The sequence below is a fragment of the Dermacentor andersoni genome, chromosome 1 (genome assembly GCF_023375885.2).
Source record: "Dermacentor andersoni chromosome 1, qqDerAnde1_hic_scaffold, whole genome shotgun sequence".
NCBI lineage: Eukaryota > Metazoa > Arthropoda > Arachnida > Ixodida > Ixodidae > Dermacentor > Dermacentor andersoni.
The window spans coordinates 270,465,703-270,489,814 of NC_092814.1; the positions used below are offsets into that span (position 1 = coordinate 270,465,703).

At 46.3% G+C, this 24,112-nt stretch overlaps 1 protein-coding gene across 4 annotated transcripts in view; it reads right to left on the minus strand.

The window, feature by feature from the left end:
• Nup214 (nuclear pore complex protein Nup214) overlaps nucleotides 1-24,112 on the minus strand; it is a 356,899-nt gene that overhangs the window by 132,023 nt on the left and 200,764 nt on the right. For 3 of the 4 annotated variants that reach the window (XM_055063141.2, XM_050195519.3, XM_055063140.1), the window contains exon 21: nucleotides 18,259-18,519. In XM_055063141.2, the coding sequence (XP_054919116.1) occupies nucleotides 18,259-18,519 (261 nt within the window). The remainder of the gene's footprint in view (nucleotides 1-18,258; nucleotides 18,520-24,112) is intronic. The other variant, XM_055063139.2, reaches the window with a different exon arrangement.

Here is a 24,112-nt window from a genome sequence, read left to right on the forward strand (position 1 = left end):
AAAGGCATGGATCTTTGACAGCAGTTCTTTTGGCTTTGCATACGCCCTGCTGAGCCTAGCTTGCTATCGTTGGAACGTTGACGGAGAGCCACACATCGACGTCCTCAATGTTCACTGAGGCTGCTTCGTCGACGACAGTTTTGAACACTATTCCATGGCGAGCTTTCAAACCGTGCAGCCACCCATTGCCTAGGCTGAAATCAGGAAAGTCCGAAAGGGAAGCAAAGCTTCTTGCCTTGGAAAGAATCAGCGGTCCACTGATGGGAATGTTTCAGGAGCAAGCATCAACTCAATGAACCACTTAAACAATGCATCTTCAACATCCATGTAGGTCGCTTTCCCAAGGCGGTTTCCTGTCATTGGGTCAGCGTTAATACTTACACCTACAATCTTGTCCTTTTCTTTGGCTATTGTCAAAATGGTCGACTTTGGGAGACCATATTCCTTCACCCTTCCGCCGTTCTTTGCTCCTTAAGAAAGTTCATTAAGAATAGCTTTCTTTGTTGTGACGATGACAGCCTTTCTTTTCCCAGCAAAAGCTGAACACTGCGCACAGTCCGTCATCACACTAGGCGGATTTGCAGCTCTCGTAATCTTGTGATAAAGCCGTCTTGGAGCCTCCGATCCTCCCCAAATTGTAAAGATGCAGCAACGAGGCTAGTAGAAACCCCGGGCCCCAAGAAAGTAACAACTGTATAAATGAGCAACGCATTAATTGTGTGCTGCCTACCCATGGTAGCAGTGCACAATGTGGAACACGGATTGGGGAATCAACACATGCCACGTGACAAGCTGAGTACCACTAGACAGTGCCGACGCACCCAACGGCGCTCAATAGGTGTGCCTTTTGCAGTTCTAGTGCTCCATTTTTTTTTTTTGTCTTTTGGATTGCTTGTTTTGTTCTTGGAGATGGGGGAAGTGGGGGAGTAGTGGAGGAATGGGCGAAGGTCGTATGTCATGAAGCTCAGAAACTCTCTTCGACTGTCACGCCTGCAGGAAGTGCAAACTTTTATACAGCGTGGTTGAGTTTACGGCCATAGATGTTCATTGTATCTCAGGAGTAGAGCCATTGCGGTAATACATATTTGATGGTAACACCACCCTCATTCCTAAAAACCAAGCGTTCGTTATAACTGGGGCCGTTGTAAGTGGGCTAAACTATATGGTGGTCAACAAAATGCAACGGGAACTGCCTAAAATTTTCTGGATGTCACAACACGAGAACCTCTGGCATGACCAAGAACATCCTGAACATTGTCATTGTTATTAGACTTTTCTATTTGAAAATAACAATGTTTGTGATCTCAAAACACAAAATAAAGGACTTCAGCTCTGCCTTTCCACTCTCGAGTGATGGCCATCAGATGGAGCATTGTTATTTCCTCCAGACCTGTCAATGCTACCGCTCCCGTTGCCACCACTCCCGTGCCATGGTGGCCACGGGAGTTTGTGAGACGACCTCCAGTTCGCCATACCGACTTGTGGCGCACAGCCTACCGTCGACCGCTCTGCTTTCACTGCAGCGAACCAGGCCACATTGCCCGCTACTGCCCCCATCCAGTCGCTGGAGTCGGCCCCCTTTCACCTGCCACTTCCGTGCACTTCGATGACCGTTGTGCCCCGCGCAGTGATCAGCTGTCGACCAGCCAGGTAGCTTCACCATGCCGTCACTGGCAGTCCCCGTCACCTGTATGTTACAATTCCCCAAACCGCCAGAGTTTCATCACTAACGTCGGCAGGGGTGGTCTCTCTCCTAGTCCACGCCGGGGAAACTAATGGCAGCGACCTCCAGGGGGAAGGTAGGCCAGTGTCAAGACGCCAAAAATACCCACCAAGCTCCCCACGAAGACAACATGATGACGACGACTACTCACGCCGACGACGTTGCCTGTGCCGATCTCAGCCTGCTGGAGGATGGACATCACGTCACTGCACTTGTTGACACTGGTGCAGACTTCTCGATTATGCGGCAAGAACTGGCCGACTGAATTAGGAAAGTGAAGACGCACGCCGTAGGACAGGGCCCCACATCAGAAGTGCCAGGGGTGAGCTAACGACACCAACTGGAACATGCACCGCCCGAATCCACATCGGTAATTCCAGCTTCGTTGCCACTTTTGACATTCTCCCTGACTGCTGCAAAGACCTCATCTTGGGGATGGATTTTCTGCGAGATCACGGCGCAGTCATAAACATTACGGAAGGTATGGTGACATTTTCTGCCAGCCCATTCGACGACTCGATGAATGACGGGCAACATGAGCGTTTGCGAATCGCCGACGATGTGACCATTCAGCCGCGATCCTGCCGCCTTGTATCTGTATCATGCAGGAAGCCCTACCATGGGGATGTGATTGTCGAGCAAATCGTTGCACTATTGCTCACGCAAGGCATTTCCATTGCTAGAGGCATACTCAACATGACTCACGGGCATGCGGAAGTTCTTCTCATGAGCTTCCGCAACGAATGCCATCACATCCAGAAGGGCACCGCAATTGCGTATTGCGACAACATCACCCAAGTTACAGATTGTTTCGCTCTACGAGCAACGACAGTCCCGCCCACGACGCCTTTGTCTGTCGACGTCACCTCCACCCTGTCATCTCCCGAGCAGCAGCGCCTATTGGAGCTGATACACCAGTTTGAAGATTTGAAGATTGCTTTTCGACTATGTCAAAGGTCGCACAAACATCACTGACCAAGCAGCGTATCATCACAAATGATACTACATGGCCGATTCGACAAAATACCTACCGTGTAGCTCCAAAGGAATGCGAAGAGATTCAAAAGCAAGTGGAGAAGATGCTCAAGATTGACGTGATAAAGCCTTCGAAAAGTCCCTGGGCGTCACCTGCCGTCTTAGTCAAAAAGAAAGATGGTAGTTTGCGTTTCTGCATCGATTACCGCAACTTAAACTAGGTCACGAAGAAAGACATCTATCCGCTGCCACGCATCGACGATTCAGTGGACAGGCTGCGGCACGCACATTACTTTTCATGAATGGACCTACGAAGCGGGTATTGGCAGACCGAGGTCGATGAGAGAGATTGTGAGAAAACTGCCTTCGTGACCCCCGACGGCCTTTATGAATTTAAGGTCCTTTTTTTCGGTTTGAGCTCAGCGCCTGCCACTTTTCAGCAACTAATGGACACTGTACCATCAGGCCTGAAGTGGCAAACATGCTTGCTTTATCTAGACGACGTCACAGTGTTCTCAGCTACATTTGAAGAGCACCTAAGGTGGTTGCTCACTGTTCTCCAAGCCATATGCTTGGCTGGCCTGACGTTAAAGGCAGAGAAATGTCATTTTGGTTTCTGTGAACTGTGCTTCCTCGGTCACGTCGTCAGTCACGAGGCTGTACGACCTGATCCAGCCAAAATAGATGCTATGGCAAAGTTCCCCACAGCATCTGAGAAGAAGGCAGTGAGGCGCTTCTTGGGGATGTGCGCCTATTGCCGACGCTTTATTGCGAATTTTTCATGTATTACTGCGCCATTAACACGCCTGACACGAGACGATGTTTCCTTTCTGTGGGAGGACAATGAGCAAGTAGCATTTAGCAAACTATGCCAACGCCTGCAAACGCCTCCTGTTCTTGTGCACTCCGACCAAGATTCCCCTACAGCACTTCACACTGATGCAAGCAATGTTTGTCTAGGAGCCGTACTGGTGCAGTGGCAAGACGGCTCCAATAAAGTAATTGCCTACGCTAGCCAAACTCTCTCTTACGGAGGAAAACTACTCAACAAACAAGAAGGAATGCCTCGCCGTGGTGTGGGCGGTTATCCAATTTCGCCCGTATTTGTACGGCCGTTCATTCAAGGTTGTCAGCGATCATCATTCTCTTTGTTGGCTGACTAACTCAAAAGACCCATCTGGTCGTCTGGCACGCTGGAGTCTTAGGCTTCAGGAGTTCGACACGACCATCATTTACAAATCAGGAAAGAGGCACACCTACGCTCACTGCCTCTTGTGGTCACCCGTTGAGTCCGCAGGTGACGATGATGTGGACGTGGATGCTGCATTTTTGGGCATTGTTTACGCCGTCACTATTTCACAGGAGTAGCACCATGACGCAGAGCTGCTCCCACTCATTAATTTCTTGGAAGGCGGAAGTAAAGACGTTCCCGTGACTCTATGCCACGGGACTGCCGTCGTTTTGTCTCCGGAACGATGCTCTATATAAGAAGAACTTTTCTGCCAGTGGCAGCACGTACCTGCTTGCCTTACCGGCATCACTCCGAAAAGAACTACTAAAAGCATGCCACGATGAAACCACCACAGGTCATCTAGGCTACACGAGAACATTGTCCCGACTCCGACGGAAGTACTACTGGTCGAAGCTACCAGCTGCTGTAAAACGTCATGTCCAAACATGTGCGCAATGCCAAAGACACAAAGCGCCTCCCGGTAAGCCCGCAAATCTCTTACATTTGGTCGAGGTACTGGGCCAGCCATTCGCCCAAGTTGGAATGGATTTCCTGGGCCCATTTCCAACTTCTACAGCCGGCAACAGATGGATCATTGTTGCCATCGATTACCTGATGCGTTACGCGGAGACGAAAGCTACACAGCGAAGCACAGCAGCCAAAGCAGCTCAATTTTTCATTGAAAACATCGTGCTTCGACACTGTACCCCAAAAGTAGTCAAAGACAGGGGAACTGCCTTCACTGCCGAGCTTCTTGAATTGCTTCTCAGACTCAGTGGCAGAAGTCATCAGAAAACAACCACTTATCATCTCAACTAACAGACTAACTGAGCGTCTTAATAAGACCCTTGCAGACATGCTGTGCATGTAAATCGATGTGGAACATAAGTACTGGGATCCGATTTTGCCTTACGTAACATTCGCCTACAATACTGCTCGACAGGAAACTACTGGAATGACACCGTTCAGCTTGGTCCATGGTCACTAAGCCACGACAACGCTGGATGCCATGCTGCCGCACGAGTTTGATGACCTACCTACCGACACTGACAAATTTACTCAGCACGCCGAAGAAGCCAGACAGCTTGCCCGCGTATGTATCTGCATTCAGCAAAACCAAGATGCAAAACGGTACGATCTTCAACACTGGTCCGTTTTCTACACTCCCGGCGACAAAAGTATGGATCTGGATACCCACTCTCTGAAAAACTCCCACGACGGTACTCTGGGCCATACAGAGTGATCCGCCGCCTGGGCGACGTGAATTACGAGGTCGTTCCCTACAGTGACAATAGCTCCAGTCGCCGCAAGCACTTACCCAAAGTGGTGCATGTCGTACGGATGAAGCCGTACCCTGTAGACCTAACTTTTGCTTTTTTTTTTTGTTCTAGTTTTTGTGTGCATTGTTAGATACGGGACTGTTTCCTGAGCCTACTACGAGTTCGCCAGACCACATCGAACCGCACCACAGCTAATTAAGGAGCGCAGAAGCACGGATACCACATTCCTGAGGCGCGGCACGTGCAAACAAGTTGGCGGCCCCCACTTCGTGTGCCGGAGGTGGAGCTATTCACTGCTTGACTCTGCCCGAAAGTGAAGCGAGAGCCTGGCACTGTTGCAGGTAAAGTGGGTCCCGAAGCAAGACGGCTGTAATGCACCGTGAAAACCTGGCGGCGTCACCCCCATCCGCCTATTGTGACGGCGCATTGCAAGTCAGCAAGGCAAGACCGCAGGGAGAAGTAAGCCCTCGGACAATTGGGGACCAAACAGCGACCCTCTCCGCCGGGTGTGACACCATCGCACGGGCGCCTACCATTGGCCGAAAATGACGACACTTGAGCGGGCTCGCCGATTGGCCGAAAATGGCGTCACCTGAGCGGGCTCTCCCATTGGCCGAACGTGACGTGTCTTCGAGACACCGAAGGGCTTAAAAGACGCAGACTGGGAACAAGAGGAGCATTCCTAGAGCATTCCTCGATTCATCTCTTTCGAGCTTCTTGCCATGGGCCGCAGCGTCCGAGTTGCTGCCAGCCCGTAATGACTCTACGACTATTAATTGACTCTCACTGTAAATAATGTAAATAAACCTCCCAAGTTTTTCATCCCGACGTCCTCCTCAACTCTTACAGCATGTGTGTGTGTGGCTCGGTCCTGTTGTACTTTGTCCCACTGTCCTGTTGTCCCGATTAAATTGTGCATCGCGACGATGCTTCCTTCGGAGGGATGTAAATGCCGCACCAGTACTCAGACGAAGAATAGGACAACGCAAGTAGGCATGAGCGTTTCTGTCAAGGCACAGTGCAGGAGAAGAAGTCGCAGCTGCGCTCGGTATTAAAAAGGTGACCCGCCGCTGTGCCTCCTGAATAGCGGTCTATGACCCCCGTTTTTGACGTTGCGACAATATGATTATTAATAACCCCACTTATATTGTGGTAGTGATGGTGAAGAAAGCAGCAAAACTGCGACTGACGAAACTAACTTTTCATAGGGCGATCTTGTGCCCACAAAAGCAAGTTAGACTCAACGCACAAAGATAGCGGCGAACACGGTCGGCAATCACTGAAATCTGATCTGCGGGGCAAGCACGTCGGTTTTTATACATGAGTCATCGAAGGTTCCAGAATATTCGCTGGTGCCCGCGTGTCTTCCAGAAAGTTCTATACAATTCGCGTCACGCATACACGCAATCAGATTACACAACGCTCAGTGACAACAGACAGCGGATAGAACCATCGATAACATTCGCACATAAAAAAAAAAATTTGTTTAAAGTTACGTGATGCTCTTTAATACGAAACACATTTCACACCTTTCATATATATTCATTGCAGGACCAATTTACATTTATTTGGTATTTATTACACAAGGATTGCTACTTAAACCATAGATAAAATTTTAGGTAAATGTTTATTTTTCTCCCTCGTATCCATTAAGTCGCCGACTAATTTTCCGGACCTTGTGGGGACTAAAACATAGTCCGAAAAACTTGTTCAACCAAAATATTTAAATTTATTAGGCTTAGAGCGGCTTACAAAAATATCTAATAATGCCCTGCTTCATACTACACTTAGAAGTGATCAGATTTACTTGGATTTACACAATAATGACATCTCCATATACAGTCGACAAGAGCATTACTGTGTTGGCAATCTTCATCGGCGAAGATTGCTATGGAGATCGAAGAAAAAAGCCATGTTACTTCGTATCGCTTGGCTCTCACGAAGCCACAGGGAGTGGTGGCGATCACACAAATGCAGTCACACAAACACACACAAAGATGTGACAAAACCTCAAAGACCCGCCTGCTCTGAGGACACACCACGTGCAAAATAGCAAGCAAAACAACAAAAAAAAAAGGTCTAAAAAAAGAAAGAAAAAGATCCTGCATTATGTGATTATGGCGATAGTGCTGACCAAAAAAGAAAGAAAAAGGGCTGCCCCCTGGAGCATTTTGTTAGCTAAGGAAGTGCAGGCATGGCCTTTGAGAAGAGGATGACGCACGACCTCTACTGAGTGTGCCTCCCAATCTTGTACGCTATAGAGTGGGCCACTGGAAATTGCATCATGGTGGCCTCCAAGATCGAGTAGCCAGTCTCGGAATGCACGATTTTGTCTGGAAAATCAAACTTTGGGGCTTAAATTCGTCTGAAAAATTGGTCACGAAAATGCAATAGCTCCAAGTGACAGTGCATTTATGAAGACCAAAATATGCATCAGGTCCGAACTTTTGAGTCCGAAAAATCCGTCGGCCACTGTATGCTCTTTTAACATTAAGCATAAGTCTCAGATACAGCGTACTAGAATACCGTTGAGTGGGACGAACGACTGTGGTGGCGCATGCTTTGCAGCAAGTAGAGTGCACTAGAATATGGTTGAGTGGGACGAGTGGCTGGGGCGGTGCATGCGTTGAAGTGAGGCGCGCGATGACGAAACATACTGTTGTGGCGCTGCAATCTAAGTAGATTGGGCTCCATCAAGGTCGTGCCATTAGAAACTGGTAGCGATATTTCTCGGAACGGTCATTTGTACTACTTCATGCACTAGTATTGGGGGCAAGGACTTACGGAGTCGCCATCTGCCGGAAGCGCCTCCCTTGAAGTATGAGGGATTATGCGGCGTGCTTCTCACAGGTTTCGCTTACAGCGCTCATTAAAACACCACGTGGCAGCCCACCTGGACATTTAAGTAAGTACTCTCAAAATGAGGGAAGTTTTGGCTGTCACTATAATAATCTTGGGCAAACTGATAAAGCACAGAATCGTTTGCAGACGCTATCTCATAACCGAATACATACAGTGAATGCCACTGCGCGCAGTTGCCGCAATGGAGTCTCCCGAACCGGCTTCTTGCATGAAAGGTAGGCAAACGCTGAGAGCAAACTATGTGAAATATATTCTTATAGTGGGCTGTCTGTATAACCAAATGGAGCATAACAGAATGAAGCCTCAGTGCAGCGATCGCACAGGTTCACAGCGACTGACTGGGCGTCTGCATGCATGTCCGCACACAATGTTTCGCTTTCGCTGGGAGCACATTGTCACACCGTGCTGTGAGCTTTAGGCCGCAGAATATGAGCATTTCACAGTACACAAGCGACCATTGTTGAGTGGATGCTATTAGAGCTGTTCAAAAATAATTTCGTTATAGACACTTTAACGCCTACAGCGACTGTGAGGTGCCATCGCGACAATTCAATCTCTTTTTTTTTCTAAATTCTTGGACGTTTCAATATTATTTCTCAAGTTGCGTCGCACTGAATGTTTACCGGTATTCTGCAGTGTGCGATTTCCCGCTGCGTCTGTATCGTAATCCAGTGCATTAATTCATAACACAAACATGACCATATGCCATGCTTCTTTTAATGTGCTTCTTACCGCTCCCTTTCCATTCCACTGAACTTGCCAGTATCTAGCATCAACAAGTTCATAGACCAAACCATCATGACATCAGCTGGGGAGTGGGCGCGGGTGAGAGTCTCTGTGCATGTTTCCTGCTACTCACCGAACATTGCAGTCCCGGCGCCGTAGCAGAAATCTTCCTCGCGTCTGTGCTTACTGCGTACCCGAGTTGTAGCCGATGGCTGTCTGCCGGTTCTAACCGCCGTATTCAGAAATGCATCTTAATTACCCCCGTATTCAGAAATGCATCTTAATTTGAAGTCCATGCTTGACTTGAATTAAACGACGCCTGTCATCAATGCACTTAAGAAACACAATGATCGTCTTCGGCGCGTTCGCACCAGGCGTCATTTATATCAAGTCAAGAATGACCTTCAAGTTAGGTTGCATTTCTGAACCCGAGGTAAGTTTCGTGATCCAAGCTTCACGCAGCTTCTTGTCCTGCGGCTACGTGTGAATAAGGCTGACACTAGGCTCCATTGCGTACATCCGGCACTGCAGCACCGAGCAGTAACCTACTATGCTGCAAGCCTCCAAAGGAAGCCACTACCTATTTATAGTACTTTCAAATGTTGTCAAGCAGACACCCAAGGCGGTAAATCCTCACCACTTAATCAGAACCGCAGCGCAGCTAGGACTTTAAACTTTCGTTTTCAGCTCGCTTTGGCGTTTCCGAAGGCCGCTGTGTCCACGTGATCCCTCATGCCACGTCACGCCGACGGTGGCGCCAGCTTTTCCAGTGATGGAGCTCGCCCCCAATATGCATTCAAACCGCTCAAACGGGGTTAATTATTGCATATGACATTTATTTATGCATTAGGATGCCTTTCTTTCTCTTCTTTACTTCATTTTTTTCTAATGCCGCTCGGTGATTGCGCGTGCATTGTGGCCGCAGTGTCAGCTTTCATTCTACTGTGTTATTGTGCGGTTTCCTTTGGAGAACAAATATTTTTCTTATTCTTCAAGCAGCATATATCTCTTGTCTGTGTTCTGCACATATTGTTTTTCATCAGTAGGTCGTGCGAAATGCAAAGGAAGAACATATGTAAACTTCCTGCTTACTGCTTCAAACAAATAAAACAAATCTGCCCCATCCGGCACCATGTATTCGGATTTACGGGAAGCATTCTTATAGAAAAAGGAAGAAAAAAAAACTACAGCGCAACGTTCCATTTATGCTTCAGTCTTCCTCGCGTAAAAGAATGCGGAGTAATTGGTACAGGCTTTTTTATTGCAGTCGGACCTCGGGCACCGGAAACAGTTTTAGGTACCCATTATATACGCTAATATTTGGCCCATAAGCCGTGTGAAATTTTTTTTTGTCCAGTCCATGCTTTTTTTTTTTTCTTTTTTCAAAGTGGCGCGGTAGCCTAGTTAGTGGCTAAATAGTGGATATGGTGTTGCGCTGCTAAACTCAAGCTCATAGGTTCAAACCAGGTCCTGGAATTCGATGGGAACGAAGTGGAGAAACACTCATGTACTTCTGTTAAGTGCACATTAAAGAACCCCAGGTGGTGAGAATCGAACAGGATGCTTCATAATCATATCGCCAGAAGTAAAACGCCAGAATTTGTTTATTTAAGAATAGGAACAGAAAAAGAAAGAAGGTAGCTGTGTCTTCAGCTTTATTTTTAGGGGTGAAAACGAAAGAAATTATTCTCGAGTCTGATTTCTGAGAAAACCATGTCATGCTTATGACATGGAAGCATTCGAGGCTGCCGCCACGGCCGCAGCCGTTGCGCACGTCTCGTAAATGTAATGCCGTTCCCAACGGTACGTTCGCTCAACTAAGCAGCTTCTGTATTATAAACAGCTACTTTCAGTTATCCGGTGCCCTATCGTAAGGAACATAATGAAGCAATTAAAAGGAACAGCATGCCTCACATACATGGAGAGATATTTGTAGATCTGCTGTGTTAACTGAAGAAGGTAAGTGTGGTACCACATTAGGCACCCAGTTTTAATGCCTTGCAGACATAGTGAGACTGTAAAAAAAATTTTTTTTCCTTGCCTGAATCAAGTTAGCAGATTTACAAGGTGCCCCAAAACGGGACCGTTATATTGGATGGCAGCTAGGAACTTGTTGAGCAGAACCGATTAGCATGCATTAATTGCAATTGAGAATGCATTAATTCTCTCAATAACTGGTGTGCCTCTGCTCAACAGCCACGACTCTCTAGCAGCACATCATTCGGAATAAGAGTTCTCACTTGCAACGGCCCTTCACCTTTGACACTTCAAAAGTGCTGTTCGAATGGAAACAGCTATTAGATCATTTTACAGTGGAGTTGTCTTAGGATAGTTTCCAGCGTTTTATTATGTGTGTAGGCAAAAACGATGGTGGCGAATGTAGAGCTAAAATAGCTTAAGCATAAGGCAAAATCGTATCAGCGTATGCGTCCCAGCTGAATTTGAGGCCAGATGTGTTAAAAGTGGTGATGGGCGATGGATGATGGTTTGATGCACTGCTATCTAAGCAAACAACGACAGCATAGCTGTTGTGCCCTATGCCTTGCCGACGACAGCCGATAGGCTTGCCATGGAATGTGCCGATGCTTGTGCCGTACAGACTGGGGACAGAATCGTTGTTGCCACCGTATACGTTAATCCCGGAACGTCAAAGAGGGACCTTGAAGACTTTATGATCGACACATTTGGGTGCATCGTTCTCGTGGACTCCAATCCCATCGTCATTGTGGGCGACTAACGTTGATGTGTCTCGTCCCGATGGAAAATGGTTCTTGGTGTTTCTCTTGGAAAGGTACGGCCTTCAATGTTACACCAAGACCAATGTCTCCACGCCGCGCCATCGGTCGTGCATAAAACTAACATTCACAAAGAACCAACTCCAGTGTTATTACAGAGACCATGACCATCTATCATTGCGACTACAAAGCCATAATTACTGTGGTCACGAGATAAACGTAAAAACAAAGAAACATAACAATGTGCAGATTAGTGTTATACTGTTTTGCTGTTTCATTTTTTTTTTCTTTACAGTTACATACAGCTCCGCTGGTCATCCACCTTCATAGAGTGGAATGGCTCTGAATTTTTAATAGTGAATTCTGAAGTCGAATACGATCAGAATAGCAAATACCATTCGATCAGACTATATGTTTCTACTTCACATCGCCTGTTGGCACATTGATGGAGACCCCAAGACATGCCAAAGAGATTATATTGCATACCTGCCAACCTGGCGAGATAAAAAATCTGGAGACTTTTTATTTGCGTGAACGGGGAGGAAGGGTGGGGGGTGCGTTAACTGTTTCAACTTCCAGTGGGACTGGGGGGGCGATGTTTCGTTCAAACTTTCAGTCAGTGTTCGATGAATCCTTTTACAGGGCCTTGCATTAGCAGACTTTGCTCACTTCAAAAATTTGTCGGCATAGCTTTGCTCAAAACATGGTCCAGACTGACGGCCCTTCACTAGCAGCAGGTATTGGAGGGTTGTGTTGCACATTGATGAGCGGAACTCAGTCTTCGTTCTTCGTGCCGTGCTAAAAATCCTCTCACTCTGCGTTCCTATGCGGTATCACGAGTAAATCCAGCATTACCTAGGCAACTCGGTGAAACATCTGTTTTCCATCAGTGTTTTTCATTTTTCCAACCCTAGACCACTGCACATCCCACCTTTCATCTTTCAGAATCTCCTCTGGAAGACTGTGTGCCTGTAGTGTAGCTTCGAGAGCGTCTAAAGCGCCTTCAGCAGATTCATTAGCATCACGGGGCAGCAGCTGAGGAAAACTCTGAATAAAGAAACGAAGACTCGAGAGCAATGCCTGCGAAATAAATTTCAGGTTGGCCACTTCTGCATTCTTCAGAGTTGTGGTGCAGAGTTTCAGATTTCGGAAATGTTTTTAGTAGAAGAGGCCCATCGTAGTCGCTGACACTAAAGGGTAGGTTGTGTTCGACGAGGAATCCTGTAAACAGGCACTCCACACGTACAACACTGTCGTCATACTTCTTCTAGAGAAAGTTCACTACGCTGCCTTGCTGCTCAGCAGTGCGAACATAGCTTTGATGCTTCGCCGTGGAAACGTGCAGTTTCAAGTCGCCTTTGACACCGCGAGACACGGTGACATCGCATCCACACGTTGTACAAGATGCAAAATGTTCTCCTTTTCTTGATGCCAAAAAGCACAGAAATTCAGAAGAATAAGATCGCAAAAACTTCTGCAAATACCTTTCCTTGGGCTTTGATAGCGCCATGGCATCAAGCACATGAGGATTCTAACTTTACACAGTGCACCGCACACAGACGGCCCAGCCAACACTAATTGTACACACGAGCAGCAACAACAAGATGCACCATGGAGGAAGGCATGCATGAAATGCAAGAGCTACATTGGATCTTCCTTTGGTCGGCGTACTAGGCACTGTAGTCGGCTGCTTAGTTTATGATACCGATGGTGCTAGTGCAGCCGTTGTTGGTGATGCTGATGATTACGATGTGGCTATAGATTCCGCGGCGCCGGTTTCGCAAAAACCATTATTGCGTGAACAGAGACCACTTTTTGAGAGATATAAGACAGTGATCGTACAATCGGAAAGTTCAGTAAAAAATCGGGAGTCTCCCGGGCGAATCGGGAGGGTTGGCAGGTATGACATTGGTAAAGACTACCCGGTCTCCCCAATTCAATCTGAGTTCATAGGCAATATATTTTCCCTTAAACTGTTGTTTATATTAACATCCAATAATTGCCTTGATTCCTTTTCTTGGAAAGTCTATTAGTTCACCTGGAGCTGGTGCAGCTTTTAAAAGAAACACGCTTATTCCGGTCGGGAGTTTTTACACTTTCAGTCAGTGCATTTAGCATATCTGATAATTTTTCTCTTACATATAGGTCGTGGATATATATGTCCATGTACCCTTAGGTGTACCTGCAAGTGCATTGGTCACCTGCATCTCTTCACGACATGCACTTAATAAACCTGGTTTATTTCACCATAATATTGTTTTCTTTGATCGTTGTCACTGGTCAATATCCCACCAACAGGAAGCGTGCACAAAATGACACAATATCAATAAAATTTTCTTACGTACCTCCATGTTGGAGATAGGCGGCTTCTGTGGCAAAAATTGCATGTTATCTTTGGAAAACAGTGTTAAATACAGCAGTTCACCTAGCTAAAGCTACATTTGGTACCGGCCAACAAGAGCTGTGGGCGCAACAAAGCAAGTAAAACGCTAAACAATTGCACTGCTCAGACCTTCTGCAAGAAAAACTGGGCGTCCGCCAACACCCATGCAACGAATGCTTGCTCGCTAGCAGACGACGCACTTGACAACAACAGCAAAATTGAAGACGTCATGTTATATAACCCGTCTCAAACATGTATGTGTAGCAAAAAGAATCAATATAACTTTGCAGTTGAAATAAAGCACCATTATAAGAGCGTACGCATGCAATAGGTCTCAGCGTGCGCAGCAAAATTACGTTGAATATGCCGGAAAGTGTGTCTCCGCCCTAATCCAATTCGCTTGCAGTGCCCTTGCACGATTTTTCCACACACGGCGGCTCGGTGGGAGAGCGCTGTTCGGCCCACTCAATCACTGTCTACTACACTCTAATCTCAGATTAGGTTGTTTCGCATCGCTTTTATAATGCCCATAAATGCCTATTTTGGAAATTGGTGAACAAAAACACTTATTTCAGATTAACGTGATGGCATCGGCTAGCTGTTTTTTTTTTGTATATTCAGGTGGAAACAGCGATAAGCACACAGACAAAGGTGAAGGTACACAGAAAAATGACACATTGTCAGACAGAAATAACAGTTGTCAATAAGCACAACGTGTCATTTTCTGTGTGCCTTCACTTTGCTCGTGTGCTTAGCTCTGTTCCTGCCTGTAACTTATTTTACTATTTGCTACAAGGATGCGACTTTTTTCATGCAGTTTCGTTTTAGGCTAACTAGACACTTGGTAGCATTAATAAATGAGCTTATGAAGTTATTGTCATCATTTTCACTAATTTCACATCTATAGCACTTTCGTAATGAGATACGTATATTCATCGTAGGTTTTCAGCCTACTGCAAGGAACTTGAACAGACATTTAATCGTTTTAGTACACCTACTGAGCAGCAAAAAGGCACGGTGCATCAACACAATTTTTTTTTTTTCTTGATTAGAGGTGTAAAGAGTTTTGATAGTTGGTTACTTTATACAGTTGCTTTTTTACAATAAGCGAAGTAATAGAGAGTTTTAGCCAGAGTATAGCAGCAAACATAAGGATTTAGTGTTGTATGATACATAGTGCATATGTCGAGCACATCAGCGATGCTACAGCTATCGCGAGCATAAACTATTTCTGGAATTTGGTGCTACAAACACTAACACACATAAGGGAAGCCTTGCATGAGGGAACATGGTAGCACCTGTCACAGTAGCCACTGTCACCATCCTACACACTTTTTCCACATGTTCTCAACTGATACATGTATTTGCTTTAGGTTTGCTTCACTATCCTTCGACAGCAAAGCATTACAGACAATATGGCGCTGTTTCTAAGTTCATTCTCGATTTTCCAGAGTTTTAGGCTTAACAGGAACAGCTATATACTATTGGCTGTACATGGCTTTGAGATTTTGCAGTGCACATCACAAGCGAAGTGTGATGCCAGATTTCAGAGGCCATGGTTACGAATTTTTTCTTTCACTTTGTATTTTGTGTAGATGGCAGCACAGCTTAATTTTTTACAAATTGGTCATTGCCATTGTGGTCGGTGTTGTGTTGATAATACGGATACAGCATAGGATTAGATTAATATTTTGTATGTATATTTGATTTACCTGTACTTGCAAACTTTAACATCTAGGTGGCAGCCATTTATGTTTATGTTTCACTCAATTCCGCTACTTTAAAGGACTAGTTCATGCCATGCTCTGCAGCATACAACAGTGTTAGCATTGTATAGCTCGCTGATGCTAACATAAGCATTTGACGCTATACCAAAACTCTCTCTCGCTAGTAGTAGTGCCAAGTGGGCAAGGCAGAGGTACACAGAGGAAATTCAGTTTCCAAGATATGCCCTAAAATTTTTTGTTGACCTTAGTTTACCCCTTTGAGCAAATGTATATGGTCCATAAAAAAAAAAAGCCAACCTACAGTGGGGTCTAAGCATGCATACTCAATGTGCGAAGTGCTGCACTGCATTTGTCACTTTTAGGACTTAAGCACAGGCTGCCAAGAAACTGATTTTTCCTGATAACTACAGCCTGTACAGTTTTGCTCACAGGAGTACGTACTATACAAAATAATATGTATACAGTGCTAATATGTTCCATGTCAATATGTCCTTCCTGTTATTACTATGATCTATTCCTGATGTCCAACAAAACACACGTTGAGAAGAACTGCTTCTTGGCCTAGTTGGTACTTACCGAAATACATATTTGTCGCCTAAAAGACCCACACTACATGTTTCTCAATGTGTGCATGTTGTCAATGTATCTATGTTTGTGCATTTGTGTCTTTTAAGCGGCAACTATGCATTTCAAAGCACATATTGGTTGGATTCTAAAGCACAGTTTAGTACAGGTAATCCATAAGCAAAGGTTAGACATAATGTATGAAGGGTGATAAAGCCAAATTGAACAAAGAGCTGAAGCACCACAGTGCAAAAGTCAGAAAAATGGAAGATTGACCAACAAAACAGTACACAGGCGGGATAATACAATAATGTTCAGGTTCAAAATAAAAAAAAATTAAATTATGAGATTTTACGTGCCAAAACCACTTTCTGATTATGAGGCATGCCGTAGTGGAGGACTCCGGAAATTTCGACCACCTGGGGTTCTTTAACGTGCACCTAAATCTAAGTACACGGGTGTTTTCACATTTCGCCCCCATCAAAATGCGGCCGCCGTGGCTGGGATTCGATCTCGTGACCTCGTGCTCAGCAGCCCAACACCATAGCCACTGATCAACCACGGTGGGTAATGTTCAGGTTCAGAAGGCCCTATAAGAAGGCCAAACAATGCACTGTAGCTATCGTGAGGGATCAGTATACCAGACCCTCACAATATACACAGACATGGAGCATTACATTATTTCACAAGTAATGCACCATGAATTGAGATGTATTCTTTTTGCATCTGCTCTGTACACACGTATGAATAAAATTTTGCAAGAATCTCAAGCAATAACAGACTATACATGTAATATCCACAAATGCACTTCTTCACATCTTGTCAGACCCCACCAAGATGACTTAACCAAGACCTAACCAAGACTTTTCACCAATGTATATTTACAACTTAGTTTTTATTTTTTGTGATGGGCGCAAAGCACTGTGAACCCGCAGGACAAACAAGCAGAAAAGAGGGATGCAAAAAAAAAGGGAAACAACAGCAGAGAGCTTATCTAGATGGTGCCTCTTGCCGGGGGTGCCGATTCCTTACTCCTTTTATGTAGTGCATTTAAGATTTTACCAACATTACCAGTAAAGCTGGTCCACACATCTCATTACCAGTGATGTTTGCACATGCGCATTGTTCACATGCACATGCCTATCCACTTGGTACGAATTATCCGCTGTGGTAGCGTAGTGGCTTTGGCGTTGTGCTGCTAAGCATGAGGCTGTGGGATCAAATCCCGGCCATGGCGGCTGCATTTCGTTGGGGGTAAAATGCAAGAACACCCATGTACTTAGATTTAGGTGTACATTAAAGAAAATCAGGTGGTCAAAATTAATCCGGACTCCCCCATTACAATGTGCCTCATAATCCGTTTGTGGTTTTGAGACGTAAAGCCCCATAATTATTTAAAATACACACCATTTGATTAATTAACATTCACATCATGAGCAGCAGAACAACTGGCAGTGGGCCGCATGAGTATGTACTTGACAAAGCAAGACTGAGCACACTCTGGACTCCGACACACCAGTGTGTTCTGCAGAAGGCCAGTGCCAATATCGGCATGCTTTGAGTAATATGCTGCTATTTTTACGTGTAGACAGCAGCTGCTGGATTGCAGATTAATTAAAGTTCCTAAATTCACAATGCACGGCCAGTACAAAGAATATTTGCATAGCTTGAAACTTCTTTGGTCATGTAGGAATTTTCCCACAGTTCTAAAGCCGTCAAGTTTATGAGTATTTACTTTAGATCAGTTTCGAGAAAACTAAGATCGGGAAATTAAAAAAGTTTGTTACACCTCACATTAATCGAGGTTTGTTATACTATTGAGGTGCAACTGAAATTCTGGAATTTATTTATGACTCCACGTGTAGTGAGTTATCACACACCACTGCACAATTAAACCAATACTACTAACCCTGCCATTAGCTGTAGACAAAATTATTCTAATAAATAAAATACATAAAATAAAATAAAATAGCGCCACCACAGATGGATGAAGTTACTATTCGTACTGTACTGAGCACTTTTTTTTTTTTTTCAGGAATAATAAATACGCACCAATTGAGATTGCTCTGAGGGCATGGACCGTGCCAATGGAGCACCAGATGAACCACCGCTTGATGCTGCTGCTTCAGTGCGCGCGAGAGGTGTTGACGTAAGAAATGACTGTGCACCCCCTTCAGACAGCACAAACGGTTTTGGTGTCAAGATGCCATCCTTAGTGTCTGATGGCATGGTTGACCTGGGAGGAGTTGATGTCAAGATTGACCCGTGCTGCTGACCGTCAGCTGGCTTTGCTATGGAAGGCTGGGCTGCCTGCTGTAAAGCATCCAGAATCTTTATTTAGGCAACAAATGCAATTCCCTAACATTTAAGCATTCATGCAAATAAGCCACTTTCACATGAATGCAGCAATGCTGTGCAACGATATGACAGTGCTTGTGCACAAACCAGGTATGCCACCAATCACATTTAGTCTCAATGACCAACCAGTATTCAAGTGAGTATACTTTGCACGTAAGAGCTGTTTACTTACAGCAAATTCTTTAACATTATGGATTGGGCATACGTCTATTAAACAGACACTGTAGTGATGCAACTTGTCCAAGTCAAGTAGGAGCACTTTTAAAAGCAGCTAAAAGCTCACTTTAAGGCAGCAAAGCGATCTTCTGGAGCAGTTAGCAGGCATTACGCAAACTATATAACACAGACCCTGCAATATTCCCCTGTTCTTCTACAAGAATTGTTACATGCACAGATGCATATATGGCATGTCATCTGCCATGCCATATATAGTGTTAGCTTCCACTCCTTTCTATTCCTTTTCTTATCAAGAGGGTACATTTTCTTCAAGCCTGACATGGCCTGCTTTCATGGACATATTTTCCGAAGGTATACAATGTTATAACCTTCAAGCAGGCTTTCCCCAATGCTTTAGCCACGATGGTATCCAATACAACACAAACTGAAGTTCATTCTTAAGAAGTGGGAGCAGACTGAGCTAACTATTCAGGCATTATTTCCAAAAGACAGAAGGTGTACATCAGATGTTGCCTATATTTTTACTACATATCAGTCCTTTCAATTGTTGGGGCATTATGTCCAAAACCTACATAGTGAGCTATGACGGCTAACACAAGGGAGGGCTTAGGATTATTTTGACCATCCGGAGTTTCTACTGTGAAAGAATTATACAGGAAAGGTGCTGGACCTGACCAGCATCTGCACCCAAAAACGCCTCCCGAGGAGAGTGCAAAAGGGATGGAGTGTGTGTGACAACAAGAGGGTGAGGAGTGTTGAGGCAGAACGCACCAGTGTGGGGATGGAAGAGAGGCAATGAAAGCCAGCTAGGCACATAGAACTGCAAAGACTGCTAGGCACAAGGGTTTCACTCAAGTACAGGTTTGGAAAGGCTTTGGAGTGAAGTGTAAGCGCCTAGAAAACAAGACAGTGGAAGAACAAAGGCTGCGTCTTAATGGGTGTACAGCACAGTAGAGGAAGTTATTGCGTACACTTATACTTCACAAGATGGTTCCCACAAGATGTGTGAACAGGGACGTGACTCATGTGGCACTTGAATGGGTGGCATGTGCTACGATCGGTTGTTGCTATACATGACGCTTAGGAATTAACCATAATGAGTAGATATATATCACAGACTTCCCTGCCAACATGTCAAAATTAAAGTTTGTAAAATCCTGGGAACATGAAACCGATGAGGGGAGGTGGCTACTATGCATTCCTTTTTTAAAGCATTGCCTGAATGCACATATCTTGAGACATACATATGCATTTTATTTAAAATGCTTTACCTTTGGATGCATCAAACAAGAAGCATTGAACTAGGAACAGCGAAGACTGACAAGCAACACATTCTTGTAATATTGCTACATGCGTATGATATTTGATAGAACGAGGCCCGTGGGCGCCATCACTCGAAAAAAAGAGGAGGAAGAACGAACTGGGCTTGCCGTGTGAATCTAACCGGTCAGCACTGCAACCGTTGTTGTAAATGTAACCTGTAAATAGTTGCTCGTCTTACTGACTCGTCCTTCGCATAACATTGCGGTGGAGGGTGCCGTTCCCCGTCCTCGCCATGGAGCTCCGCACCGTCCTGCTTTCCGCCATGGCTCCCAGTGACGACACCGCGTCTCCTTCTACTCCTGTGACCTCAACAACAACGTACGTTACGGTTGCCAATCCGCGCGATCCTGGCCTATTCTCCGACCAAGATAATGTCGACGTTGAGGTCTGGCGCAACCTGTATGAGCGTGTTAGCCAAAGCAACCGCTGGGACCCTACCAATATGCTAGCCAATGTCCTCTTCTACTTGGGCGGAACTCCTCATGTCTGGTTTCGGACCCACGAGGGCGAGATCTCTAGCTGGGATGCTTTCAAGGAGAAGCTCGTCGACCTCTTTGGAAATCCCACCGGTCGGCAGCTGGCTGCTAGAAAAGAGCTTTCTACCCGAGTTAAGTCTTCTACCAAATCATATGTCTCATACATGCAAAACGTGCTCGCTTTTTGCCGGAAAGTCGATGAGAAAATGGCCGAGGTTGACAAAGTCGGCCATGTACTTAAAGGGATCGCGGACGACGCCTTCAACTTGTTGGTCTTGAACAATGTGTCCACCATTGACGTCATTGTCAAGGAGTGCTGCCGCTTTGAGCTCGCCAAAAGCCGCCGCGTTATTCCACAGTTCTCCCAGCTCCCTAACACGGCCGCGACGTCATCTTGCGTTGGCCTTACCGCTTCACTACCCTTAAATGAGCATGTCACCCGCATTGTTCGCTAGGAACTCGAGGCTACAAGTCCTGTGCCGTTCCATTCACGCCCACTTGAGCCCACTATTGACCAACCAGCCCCAGCGATCTCCCTCATTCAGGCAGTTGCACGGCAAGAATTTGCAAACCTAGGTTTTCCTGCTGCCTGCTCCGTCTCCCGACCTGACGCCCGACCGGTGCCGACTGCTCCGCCTCACGGCGATCTGTATTCCCATCCCAGATACCGCAACCCTGCCGAGTGGAGAACTCCTGAGGACAAGCACATTTGCTTACGTTGCCACCGCATTGGCCACGTCCTTGGGCATCGCCGGTCGTGCTCGTCAAAAAGAAAGATGGCTCGTGGCATTTCTGCGTTGATTACTGCCACCTCAACCGAATTACTAGAAAGGACATTACCCTTTACCACGAATCGACGATGCTCTTGATTGTCTTCACGGTGCCAAATACTTTTCGTCCATCGGCCTTTGATCTGGTTATTGTTAGATTTCCGTCGATGAGCAAGACCAAGAAAAGACCACTTTCGTCACTCCAGATGGCCTCTACCAATTCAAAGTTATGGCGTTCAGTTTATGCAATGACCCCGCCACGTTCGAACGAATGATGGACTCTCTGCTTCAAGGTTTCAAATGATCAACTTGCCTTTGTTACGTCGACGACGTCCTTGTGTTTTCACCTACATTTCAGACACACCTTGAGCACGTCACAGTTATCCTTGACGTCTTACGCAAGGCTGGGCTCCAATTAAACTCATTGAAGTGCCACTTCGAGCGCTGACAGATTACAGAGCTAGGCCATCTCGTCGATGCTTCCGGAGTACAACCCGACCCGGAGAAGGTTCGACCAGTAACGGCTTTTCCTGTACCTGAGTCTGTCAAAGACATCCAGAGTTTTGTGGGGCTCTGTTCTTATTTCTGATGGTTCGTGAAAGATTTTGCAGCAATCGCTTGACCACTCACTGAACTTCTGAAGAAGGACATGCCTTTCATGTGGGGTTCCCCTCAGGCTGCCGCATTTTCACGCCTTATCAAGATTCTCATGAATCCACCGGTCTTGGCCCACTTTGACCCGTCCGCACCTACGGAGGTCCGAACCGATGTCAGTGGTTATGGGATCGGCGCCGTCTTATCGCAACGCCAACACAGACATGACTGTGTTATAGCCTACGCTAGCCGGCTCCTGACAACTGCAGAGCGCAACTATTCGATTACCGAGCACGAATGTCTTGCTCTCGTCTGGGCTGTTTAAAAGTTCCGCCCATACTTATATGGCAAGCCCTTCTCAGCAATCACAGACCATCATGCGCTCTGTTGGCTTTCGTCGCTCAAGGATCCTACTGGCCGGCTCGGTCGTTGCGCCCTCCGACGCAGTGACTTACAAGTCGGGACGCCAACGCAAGGACGCAGATTGCCTCTCTCGCTACCCAGTCGAAGACGTGACCTCTACGCCTGATACTGACACCGACGCCTGTGTTCTCTCTGTTTTTCCACAGCTCCATATCGCCGACGAGCAGCTCCGTGACCCATTTTTGCGTATCATCATTGACCGCCTGGAATCGTCGCTTGCCGACAGTTCCCTACACTTATTCACACTTCAAGATGGCGTACTCTACCACCACAATGTTCACCCCGATGGCCCTGTTAACTCGTGATCCCTAAACACCTTTGCTCGGCTGTTCTCCACGAACTTCATGACCTCCGCACTGCAGGTCACCTGGGTGTGTCACGTACCTATGATCAGATCCGCCAACGCTTCTTTTGGCCAGGGCTTGCTCGCTCCGTTTGAAGTTTGCATGTGAGAAATGCCAGCGACGCAAGGCACCATCGACGCTCCCTGCTGGGTACCTTCAACCACTCGACATTCCCGAGGAACCCTTCTTTCGGGTTGGTTTGGATTTACTAGGCCCTTTTCCTCTTTCTACCTCTGGGAACAGGTGGACCGCTGTGGCCACAGATTACGCCACACGCTACACCATCACTCGAGCGCTTGCTACAAGCTGCGCCACAGATGTCGCCGATTTTCTTCTACGCGACGCGATTTTATCACATCTAGCTCCGCAACAACTTCTCACACACCGTGGCCGGACATTCTCATCAAAAGTTACCACAGACATCCTGCAGTCCTGTGCCACGAGGCACAAGCTATCCACATCATACCATCCGCAAACAAATGGCCTCACGGAGCGTCTCAATCGCAACCTCACAGACATGCTCGCGAAATATGTCTCTTCAGACCCCACTGACTGGAACCTCGCTCTACCGTTTGTCATGTTTGCTTATAATTCTTCATGCCACGACACAGCCGGTTATTCCCCATTTTTCCTTCTGTTCGGCCGAGAACCAGCACTGCCCCTCGACACAACCCTCCCTGTTCCCGCGGCACCGACCAGTGAATATGCACTTGACGTTATCACCCGCTGTGCCCACGCAAGAGAAATTGCCCGTGACCGCCTTCTGAAGTCCGAAGAGAGTCAAAGACGTTTGTACAACCGGCGACACCGAGATGTGCATTTCCCGCCTGGTTCTTTGGTGCTTCTATGGTCTCCGTCACGTCAGGTCGGCCTGTCAGAAAAACTGCTGTCTCGTTACACAGGCCCATACCAAGTGCTTCGTGCCGTGACTCCCATCACCTACGAGATCACCCCTGACACCCCATCTGCTTCCCAGTCCAGTGATATCGTGCACATTACACAACTGAAGCAGTATCACCCTCCCAGTGATGACATTTACACGCTCTGGGACGTCGCTTCTGCTGCCGGGGGATTACGCTACACGCATGTGATATTAGATTGTTTGAATGAGGCGCATGGGCGCCATCACTCGAAAAAAAAGAGGAGGAAGAACGAACTGGGCTCGTGCTGTGTATCTAATCGGTCAGCGCTGCAACCGCTGTTGTAAATATAATATGTAAATAGCTGCTCGTCTTACTGACTCATCCTTCGCGTAACAATATAAACGTTACTTTTTCAGCAACCTTGCTATTGCCGATTTTGCCTGCTTTGTGAAATTGTCCATATGAATTTGCTTGAAGCAAGGACCCCTTTGGTGTCCTTTCACCATTACAAGACTTGCAATGGAACAGTTGGAGAACAATGAGCATGATGATGATTGAAGTTTATTGGCGCAAGGGCA